At 35.1% G+C, this 11,067-nt stretch overlaps 1 protein-coding gene across 1 annotated transcript; it reads left to right on the top strand.

Moving 5' to 3' along the window:
* The first annotated feature begins 10,295 nt into the window (after window positions 1-10,295).
* Window positions 10,296-10,757, top strand: LOC147930717 (uncharacterized). Its single transcript, XM_087476997.1, has one exon. It carries the CDS (start codon window positions 10,296-10,298, stop codon window positions 10,755-10,757), a length of 462 nt encoding a protein of 153 aa, XP_087333123.1.
* The last annotated feature ends 310 nt before the right edge of the window (window positions 10,758-11,067 follow it).

Genomic DNA, 11,067 nt, shown 5'->3' on the forward strand with positions numbered 1-11,067 from the left:
GATTATCAAGCATTGTGTTGCCTTTGATGACGAATTTTGTTTCATCAAATCTCCTACGGTAAGAAATATAGCCAGCTTCACTGATACTTGTGATGTCATTGTATGGTCTTGGAAATTTTTTGGTGCAGTTGTTATCATCCATACACTTTGGCCCGCATGGTCCATGCATCATTAGTCGTTCAACCAATAGGAAACCCTCTGGATCTTCCTCTTTATCTGGTAACTCAGAGGTAATAAAACTATCAATATCTTCTGGAGTTGGATTTTGTTTTGACTCTTGTAGCCATAAAAGTATATGTGCATGAGGAAGTCCTCTTTTTTGGAATTCAATTGTGTGAACAACTGGTTATTTTAAAAAAAAAAACATAGGAAAATAAATTAGTGTTTCGCAAGAAATAATAATTTTGATAATATCTTGTAATAAAGTATAATAGTACCTGCTGTGATAGGACCAAAGAAGACACCATCTTGTAGATCCTTAAGAAGTTCTTCTAATTTCATTTTAAATACACGACATTCAATGTCAGGTCTATCATTTGCATTCTCGTTACCAGCCATTTTAATATGATCAATCACTTCTTCCCACTTTGGATTTGCAGTTATTGTAATGAAAAGGTCATGTAATAATTTGTTTCAACATATAAATACAGCATGAATTCATATACTTTTAAAAGATCCGTTGTAGCACAATGGTTAAATTCATCTTTGATTTGATGTATTTCCGGGTTCAAAGCCCGGCAGCGGAAATATATTTTTTTTTATCTAAAATATGTAATAATTTGTTTCAACATATAAATACACCATGAATTCATATACTTGTAAAAGATCTGTTGTAGCACACTGGTTAAAAATATCTCTTATCTGTTATATTTTCGGGTTCAAAGCCCGGGAGCAGAAATCTTTTATTTCTTTTATTTTTTTCTCTAAAATATGTAATAATTTGTTTCAACATATAAACACAGCATGAATTCATACATTTTCAAAAGATCCGTTGTAGCACACTGATTAAATTCATCTCTAATTTGATGTATTTCTAGGTTCAAAGCCCGTCAGCGGAAATATATATATATATTTTTATCTAAAATATGTAATAATTTGTTTCAACATATAAATACACCATAAATTCATATACTTGTAAAAGATCCGTTGTAGCACACTGGCTAAAAATATCTCTTATCTGATGTATTTCCGTGTTCAAATCCCGGCAGCGGGAATCTTTTTTATCTTTTATTTTTTTCTCTAAAATATGTAATAATTTGTTTCAACATATAAATACAGCATGAATTCATATACTTTCAAAAGATCCGTTGTAGCACACTGGTTAAATTCATCTATGATTTGATGTATTTCTGGGTTCAAAGCCCGGCAGCGGAAATCTTTTTTTTTAATCTAAAATATGTATTAATTTGTTTCAACATATAAATACACCATGAATTCATATACTTGTAAAAGATCCGTTGTAGCACACTGCTTAAAAATATCTCTTATCTGATGTATCTCCGGGTTCAAAGGCCAGCAGTAGAAATCCTTTTTATCTTTTATTTTTTTTTTCTAAAATATGTAATAATTTGTTTCAACATATAAATACAGCATGAATTCATACATTTTAAAAAGATCCGTTGTAGCACATTGGTTAAATTCATCTCTAATTTGATGATTTTCTGGGTTCAAAGCCCAGCAACGGAAATCTTTTTTTTATAATCTAAAATATGTAATAATTTGTTTCAACATATAAATATACCATGAATTCATATACTAGTAAAAGATCCATTGTAGCACACTGGTTAAAAATATATCTTATTTGATGTATTTCTGGGTTCAAAGCCCGGCAGCGGAAATCCTTTTTATCTTTTATTTTTTTCTCTAAAATATGTAATAATTTATTTCAACATATAAATATAGCAAGAATTCATAGACTTTCAAAAGATCCGTTGTAGCACACTGGTTAAATTCATCTTTGATTTGATGTATTTCCGGGTTCAAAGCCTGGAAGCGGAAATCTTTTTTTTTTTATCTAAAATATTTAATAATTTGTTTCAACATATAAATACACCATGAATTCATATACTTGTAAAAGATCCGTTGTAGCACACTGGTTAAAAATATCTCTTATCTGATGTATTTCCGGGTTCAAAGCCCGGCAGCGGAAATCCTTTATATCTTTTATATTTTTCTTTAAAATATGTAAAAATCTGTTTCAACATATAAACACAGCATGAATTCATACATTTTCAAAAGATCCGTTGTAGCACACTGGTTAAATTCATCTTTGATTTGATGTATTTCCGGGTTCAAAGCCCGGTTTCAACATATATATACATCATGAATTCTTTATACTTATAAAAGATCTATTGTAGCACACTAGTTAAAAATATCTCTTATCTGATGTATTTCCGGGTTCAAAGCCCGGCAGCAGAAATTCTTTTTATCTTTTATTTTTTTCTCTAAAATATGTAATAATTTGTTTCAACATATAACTACAGCATGAATTCATATACTTTCAAAAGATTCGTTGTAGCACACTGGTTAAATTCAGCTTTGATTTGATGTGTTTCTGGGTTCGAAGCTTGGCAGCGGAAATCTTTGTTTTTTTATCTAAAATATGTAATAATTTGTTTCAACATATAAATACACCATGAATTCATATACTTGTAAAAAATCCGTTGTAGCACACTGGTTAAAAATATCTCTTTTCTGATGTATCTCCGGGTTCAAAGCCCAGCAGCAGAAATCCTTTTTATCTTTTATTTTTTTCTCTAAAATATGTAATAATTTATTTCAACATATAAATATAGCAAGAATTCATAGACTTTCAAAAGATCCGCTGTAGCACACTGGTTAAATTCATTTTTGATTTGATGTATTTCCGGGTTCAAAGCCCGACAGCGGATATCTTTATTTTTTTTAATCTAAAATATGTAATAATTTGTTTCAACATATAAATACACCATGAATTCATATACTTGTAAAAGATCCGTTATAGCACACTGGTTAAAAATATCTCTTATCTGATGTATTTCCAGGTTCAAAGCCCAGCAGCGGAAATCTTTTATATCTTTTATTTTTTTTCTCTAAAATATGTAATAATTTGTTTCTACATATAAACACAGCATGAATTCATACATTTTCAAAAGATCCGTTGTAGCACACTGGTTAAATTCATCTTTGATTTGATGTATTTCCGGGTTCAAAGCCCGGTTTCAACATATATATACATCATGAATTCTTTATAATAATAAAAGATCTGTTGTAGCACACTGGTTAAAAATATCTCTTATCTGATGTATTTCCGGGTTCAAAGCCCGGCAGCAAAAATCCTTTTTATCTTTTATTTTTTTCTCTAAAATATGTAATAATTTGTTTCAACATATAAATACAGCATGAATTCATATACTTGTAAAAGATCCGTTGTAGCACACTGGTTAAAAATATCTCTTATCTAATGTATCTCCGGGTTCAAAGCCCAGCAGCAGAAATCCTTTTTTCTTTTATTTTTTTTTCTAAAATATGTAATAATTTGTTTCAACATATAAATACACCATGAATTCATACATTTTCAAAAGATCCGTTGTAGCACATTGGTTAAATTCATCTCTGATTTGATGATTTTCTGGGTTCGGCAGCGGAAATCTTTTTTTTTTTATCTAAAATATGTAATAATTTGTTTCAACATATAGATATACCATGAATTCATATACTTGTAAAAGATCCGTTGTAGCACACTGGTTAAAAATATCTCTTATTTGATGTATTTCTGGGTTCAAAACCCTCCAGCGGAAATCCTTTTTATCTTTTATTTTTTTCTCTAAAATATGTAATAATTTATTTCAACATATAAATATAGCAAGAATTCATAGACTTTCAAAAGATCCGCTGTAGCACACTGGTTAAATTCATCTTTGATTTGATGTATTTCCGGGTTCAAAGCCCGGTAGTGGAAATATTTTTTTTTATCTAAAATATTTAATAATTTGTTTCAACATATAAATACACCATGAATTCATATACTTGTAAAAGATCCGTTGTAGCACACTGGTTAAAAATATCTCTTATCTGATTTATTTTCGGGTTCAAAGCCCGGCAGCGGAAATCCTCTATATCTTTTATTTTTTTTCTCTAAAATATGTAATAATTTGTTTCAACATATAAATACAGCATGAATTCATACATTTTCAAAAGATCTGTTGTAGCACACTGGTTAAATTCATGTCAGATTTGATGTATTTCCAGGTTCAAAGCCCGGTAGCGGATATCTTTATTTTTTTAATCTAAAATATGTAATAATTTGTTTCAACATATAAATACACCATGAATTCATGTACTTGTAAAAGATCCGTTGTAGCACACTGGTTAAAAATATCTATTATCTGTTGTATTTTCGGGTTCAAAGCCCGTGAGCAGAAATCCTTTATTTCTTTTATTTTTTTCTCTAAAATATGTAATAATTTGTTTCAACATATAAACACAGCATGAATTCATACATTTTCAAAAGATCCGTTGTAGCACACTGATTAAATTCATCTTTAATTTGATGTATTTCTAGGTTCAAAGCCCGGCAGCAGAAATATATATATTTTTTATCTAAAATATGTAATAATTTGATATACTTGTAAAATATCTTTAATTTGATAAAATATGTAATAATTTTATAATTTTTTATAAAATATCTTTAGTGTCTTTGAATTCAAGGAAAAAAAAAAACATTAAGTGTTAAGGGGATATTTGAATGAGCTAGAGCCTATCCGATGCCAAACCCGATGGGGTACCCGATGCCCTACCCGATGCATGACTCGGATACTGGTCCGAGCAACAGGTCCGCACACATCAACGAGCTCACTGATGAGCCAATTCCAGCAACCACTAGAGCTGAGAACAAGCCTGAATGTACATTGGGAAGCATGGAAGCTGTTGTGACGTCCTTCTTCTCCAACCCATGAGGTACCTACTTCATTCAACACTTGTATATACCATTGCATTTAGTTTAATTCATTTTGTGTGATTCTTGGATTCTTTTCCAACTTTTATTTACACAGGGACTGTGTAATTGAAGTTTGGGGGAGGGTCCTAGAATGTATTTAACATTGTGTTTTATTTTCTTACTTTTATTATTTCAAATTTTTGCATGCTAATTTTATTCATTTGAGTCTGCATATATGTGCATTAAAAACCCCAAAAAATTTGAAAAATTTTGAAAAAATATATATATATATATATATATATTTTTTTTTTTTAAAAAGAAGAGTGTTCATGTAGTTGCATTTACATATTAGGATTGAGTCTAGTTTGTTTCATATAGGATTGTTGCATATGCATCTTAGGGGACAATGATTAAAACCACCTTGTTTAAAATCAAAACTTAGGATTGAAGCTATAGCCCTTAGTCACATTTCATTGTTGCTAGATCAATCTTTGGAAAAAAATGAAAAATCTTTGCTTAGACCCTTTGTGTCGATTGAATGTTTCCTCCACTTGCTTGAACATTAGAACATCTCTATTATTGGATTTAATTTGAACTTTAATTTTCTTGCTTATGGAACTTCAATATTTGCTCATGGTAACTCTAAAACTCGGGTTAGCACTCCGCATTTTTACTAATCTTTTCGTTTAACCCGATTCATTTGTCCTACCCTTGAACCCAAACCTTTTCTTTCAAACCTTGTTGTGAATTGTTGAGTGAGGCCTTTTTCATTGTGCTATAGGTTGTGAAACCTTGAGAGTATTGAGAACGACAAAGAACTGCCTCTTGATTTAGCTAAGTTAGATTTGAACTAGCTAATAGATTCGGTTTTGAAAGATAGGTGGTTAGAATGTTTATTTGCGGTTGGGTTGTGGAATAAAAAAAAGAGAAGAAAAGAAAAAAAATCCCTAAGGTTAGAATTAATTAGCTCTAAGTCTCTAAGTAAAAAAAAAAAAGAGAAAAAGTTCTTGCTATAGTCTCCTAGAAAGAAAGAAAATAATATATGAATATTAGGAGTTTAGCAAAGAAAGAAAAAAAAAAAGAAGAAAAGAGAAAGAGCTAGAAATTCAAAGTCTAAAAGTCTAAACCTTAGGAAGTAAAAAAAAAGAGTTAAAATCAAGGATGTGGGGAGTTTAATTCTAGGGGGTTTAAATGAAAAAAAAATGATGAATGTATGAGAAAAGGGTAGATCATCAAGAGTTAAGCTTTGTATGCCCAAATTGTTCTCAGTCTTAGATAGTTTTCACAACTGTCTAGCATTCCACTTTTTGAGAGAAAACCACCTAAAGAATTTGTTTGAAATCACCTTACCAAAAAGTCTTACCCTTGAAACCGATTGAGCTTGATTCACCTTCCATTTGCAAGAATTCGCCAAACACTTAATTGAATGTGAAAGAGATGTTTATTATCTTTAGTTGGAGGTTGAGCTAGATCGATGCATGGTAATAGGCATAGAAAAATATTTGTAAGTATGTTGATTGATCTTAGCACCATTAAACTATCTTTAAGGACTATAGCTTGAATCCTTTGGTTAGCATCTTAAAGTTATGAGCCCCCACTTTCAAACCGTACCCTCTTACTTCCTTGCTAGAGGACTAGCAAGATTTAAGTTTAGGGGTCTGATAACACTCTAATTTACATGTTTTTAGCATCCTCTTTTGTCCATATTTTGCATTTTCATACCTCTAACTTAGCATTTTAGGTCATTTACTGCAAGAATCAACTTTTAGAGCATTTAGGGGGTTGCATTTTTGCATTTGCACATTTTGGATGAAAACAAGTACTTTAGAGCCTAAAAAGAGCAAAAATAAGGGTTAACAAGTTGCAGCTATCACAACGAAGGAACTGGTTACATTTATAGAGTTTACACAGAAGCATCAAGAAGGAAAAAGGAGGCACCCGACCATACCACCCGATAATTACCACATAGCACCTGGTCGAGTTTATGACGAGACCTGAAAATATCGACTCGAATGAAGATTTTACGGTGGGATTCAGCTTCTGCGCTATTCATCAAAGTTATAGGATATCGAGTTCTCTTTCCAAAGGTGGTGATTTGAAGCCAATCGGATGTACGGTTCAAGAGTTATTCCTGTTTTAGTAAGCGTATATACATCCAGATCGAAGAATGGAACCACCCGGTCACCTATCCGATCATGCACCCGAAGGGGAGCTCGAGTTCCACCTCGTGTAGCATGGTCGAATACCTGCTGACGTGGCCGCTGTCATGTCTAGGTCAACCTGTTTCCTTATAAATACCCCCTCTTAACCCTATTTTCGCGAGCAAGAGGCGAGAGCCGCTTCCACTCTTTTCTTAGCATTTCTTTTCATGTTTTTGTTCTTCTTTCAACTTGAATTCTATTTACATTTTGCTATTGCTTCTTCTAAATAAAACGTTTATCTCTTTCTCATCTTTATGATTATGCCATTTTTATTTATTTCTGGGTTTATGTTTTTTGCCATGAGATCCGAGTAGTGTAGCAAAGTTTCTAGGGATGGGATAGAGGATTTTGTGTTCTTGATCGGTTAGGATGCTTTAGTTGATTGTGATGATTGATAGATTTCCTTCTAGGTTTGTGTTCTTAATGCTGTCAACAGACCGAAAGGTTGAGATTAGATCTAGGGCTTTTACAATGCTACAGGCCGAAAGGAGTAGATAAAATGCTTGATTTAGCCAATGCTAGAGGTTTACTTAGCTCTGAGTGACAAAATCAGATGAGTTTAAGTCTACTGACAATAATGAATCGTTCTTAATGCCTGCTTGGTCATGTTTCTCCGACGGTAGGGAAGTGTTCAAGGTTGATTGTTGCTAGTGCGAAAGTGTGGTGACAAGGTCTTAGAGGTTCATTTTCTAGGAAATAATTGCTTGAGGCATGTAAGGCATTCGTACTGGTCTAGAACACTTAGGATTCGATTACCCCCATCCTTAGGAGCTTTCGCATCTTGATTGTTTACTGTTTTTATATCAACCCGATCAGGTACTCGATCACCTGCATCGTGTGGTACTTCGAGTTGTTCTTGATTTTTATTCTTTCTGTTTTCTTATTTTTATTCATCTTAGGTTGATAGTTAAAACCCCCATTATTATTTGGCTTGACTTGCTTGTTTTTGATTGCATCCTATCTGCTAGCATAACAACCATTTAGATTGATAACCCTTTGTACTACAACTGCATAGGGAATTGATACCCTGGGTGAAAACTAGTCTATCATTGGTCTAGAAACCCTCCTTAGAATATGATTTGAACCATGATGGTGATGGTGGGGAACATATTGTTTCCTCAAAATATACTTCATTTCTGCCCAAGTTTCAATGGGGTTTTCGCCATTTCTCCTCCTGCTTACCACCAACTGATCCCACCAAGTAATAGCATAATCACAAAATCCAGTGGCTGCAACTCGTACCTTCTTCATCTTGCAATAGTGTTGACAACTAAAAATTGACTCAATCTTTTTCTCCCACTCTAGATATGAATTTGGGTCGTTCTTGCCTTGAAAGGTAGGAATCTTCAACTTCAAAATACTCATGTTATCATCCACTCTTCCTCTTGCTTATCTAGCACTTCTTGGTCTCATGTGGCTCCCTCTTGATGATTGACTACTGTAATAATCATCAGCCCTTGCTACTCTAGGTTGATCTCTTTCTCTTCTATGATGCAACATTTGTGGTCGTCTCGGTTGTGCCTCCGCTTGAACTTCATCCAACCTCTTGTAGATGGCATTCATCTCAACCCTCCACAACCTTCGCATCTCTCCCATAAGTGCTTGAAATTGTAGATTTGGAATCCCAAGCCCTCCGTCTTCGATGATCCTACAATCTCGACGATCATTATACATTTTCTGTTTTTTTTTTTTTTTTTTTGCTTTTTTCTGTTTTTTTTCTCTTTTTCTTTGTTGTTTTTTTTTCTTACTTTTTTTTTTCTTGTTTCTTTTGTTTTTTCTATTTTTTTGGTTTCTTTTTTCTTTGAAAGAAGATGAATAGATAGAAGATGAAAGAGAGAAAAAGATAGAAGACAAAAAAAAATGGATAGATGAGAAGATGAACAGACAAATACCGGTTGAGTAGCTCTGATACCACTTGATACGCCCAAATTCCGAGGATCACTCAGCCGGATTAGAAATGATAGAAACTCGCTCGCCAAGGTGCAATATGCAACAAGGGAGATTTAATGGATTGAGGGGTCGCACAACAGTTGCGGAAGACTGCTGATATTCTAAACTCCAATCGCTGCTAGATATGACACACTAGTACAACAAGAGGAGGCTGTTGCTTGGATATTACATGTAACATCCACGAACCGAAATCCCGGTTTAGGGATTGCATCGGTCGATGCAAGGTTGGTTTTTTGCGGACGAGTTTAAGTTAAACGCTGCGTTTTGGGTTAGGAAAACCCTTAACTCAAGTTTTTGTCTCATTAGTCGTGTTTAGCCGCTTTTGAGAGAAAACAAAAGAGAGAAAAAGTTTCCTAAGTGTTCTTGAGTGTTCTTGGTGATTTTTGGTGATTGGAGGCGTTTCCTAAGTGTTCTTGAGCACCAAGATGTATAAAGATGTGCGTAGGTACTATCATTGGCCTGGACTGAAGAGAGCAGTAGAAAAATGGGTAAGCCAATGTGATTCCTGTCAAAGGGTTAAGGTAGAGCATCAAGTGCCAGCGGGACTGCTTCGCAACTTGCCCATACCGACTTGGAAATGGGACTCTATCTCCATGGATTTTATTACCGGACTACCGATAAGAAAAGGGCAAACCAATGATGCAGTATGGGTAGTGGTTGATCGTTTAACCAAGGTAGCCCATTTGGTCCCCGTAAGGAGTACGGACCAAGCACCCGTTTTGGCAGAGAAGTATGTTGATGAAATTTTGAAGCTTCATGGAGTGCCAGCGAATATTGTTTCAGATCGTGATCCAAAGTTCGCATCATTGTTTTGGCAAGATTTACAGAGGGCGTTGGGAACAGATGTTCATATGAGCACCTCATTTCACCCGGAGACTGACGGACAGACGGAGAGAACTATTCGAACCATAGAGGACATGATTCAATTGTGTGCGTTGGAGTGGTCGTCAGATTGGGAGAAGAATTTGCCATTGGTGGAGTTTGCGTATAACAATAGTTATCACTCGAGTACCGGCATGTCGCCATTTGAAGCCATGTACGGAAGGCCGTGTAGAACGCCTTTGTGTTGGACAGAAGTTGGAGAGAGGACAAGTTTCAATCACAAGTTGATTTATGAGACGATGGAGAAAATTAAGTTTATCCGTGAGAGCATGAAGAAAGCTTAGGATCGCCAGAAAAAGTACGTGGATCGTAAGAGGCGTGAAGTGGAGTTTGAAGTTGGAGACATGGTGTATTTGAAGGTTGCACCACAAAAAGGGAAGGATCGTTTTGGCAAAGTGGGAAAGCTTGCGGTAAGGTTTATTGGACCATACCGGATTGAGAAAAGAGTTGGCGAGGTAGCCTATCGGTTAGCAATGCCGGAGGTTATGCGATTGCATAAAGTCTTCCACGTATCACAACTACGGAAGCATGTGCCAGATCCAAGAATGATTGTGCCCGAGTCTATCGAGGAGTTGGAGCCAAATCTCACATACCCCGACGGACCTTTTGGAATAGGGCAAAGAAGAACCAGGAAGTTGAAGAACAGGAGTATTCCTCAAATTCAAGTGTTCTGGGGAAAACAGAACCGTAAGGTCACCACATGGGAAGATGAAGACAGGATCCGTGCCAAGTATCCTCAGTTGTTCGTTGAAGAAGATGAGGCAGGACCATCAGAACCCTATGGAATTCGGGAAGAATTCTATTAAGGGGGGGAGAATGTAGTGACCCTCACCCAAGGGTAAAATTTGGACGTGATTTCAAGTCCAAAAGACCGGAAAAAGGAAGGCAGAAAGAAGAGCTGGAAGTTTGATGAAGGGAAGTCCGAGAAAAAGTTAACGGACCAAGAGTTGTCCGAGTCGTCCGGGACGTACCGCCCATACCGTCCGAGACGCATCGTCCGGCAGTTGCCGAGAAATGCCGAGAGTATCGAGTACTCGAGGGAGAGTTACCGAGTGCTCGAGGAAGTTGCCGAGTTGCCGAGTGTTTGCCGAGTGTCGAGGAAATTATCGAGTACTC

This window comes from Camelina sativa, chromosome 12 (genome assembly GCF_030686135.1).
Source record: "Camelina sativa cultivar CO46 ecotype springtype chromosome 12, ASM3068613v1".
Lineage (NCBI taxonomy): Eukaryota > Viridiplantae > Streptophyta > Magnoliopsida > Brassicales > Brassicaceae > Camelina > Camelina sativa.

What these genes read in the sequence shown, in the direction of transcription:
- LOC147930717 (XM_087476997.1), top strand. Translation starts at nt 10,296, where the DNA reads ATGGTGTATTTGAAGGTTGCACCACAAAAAGGGAAGGATCGTTTTGGC.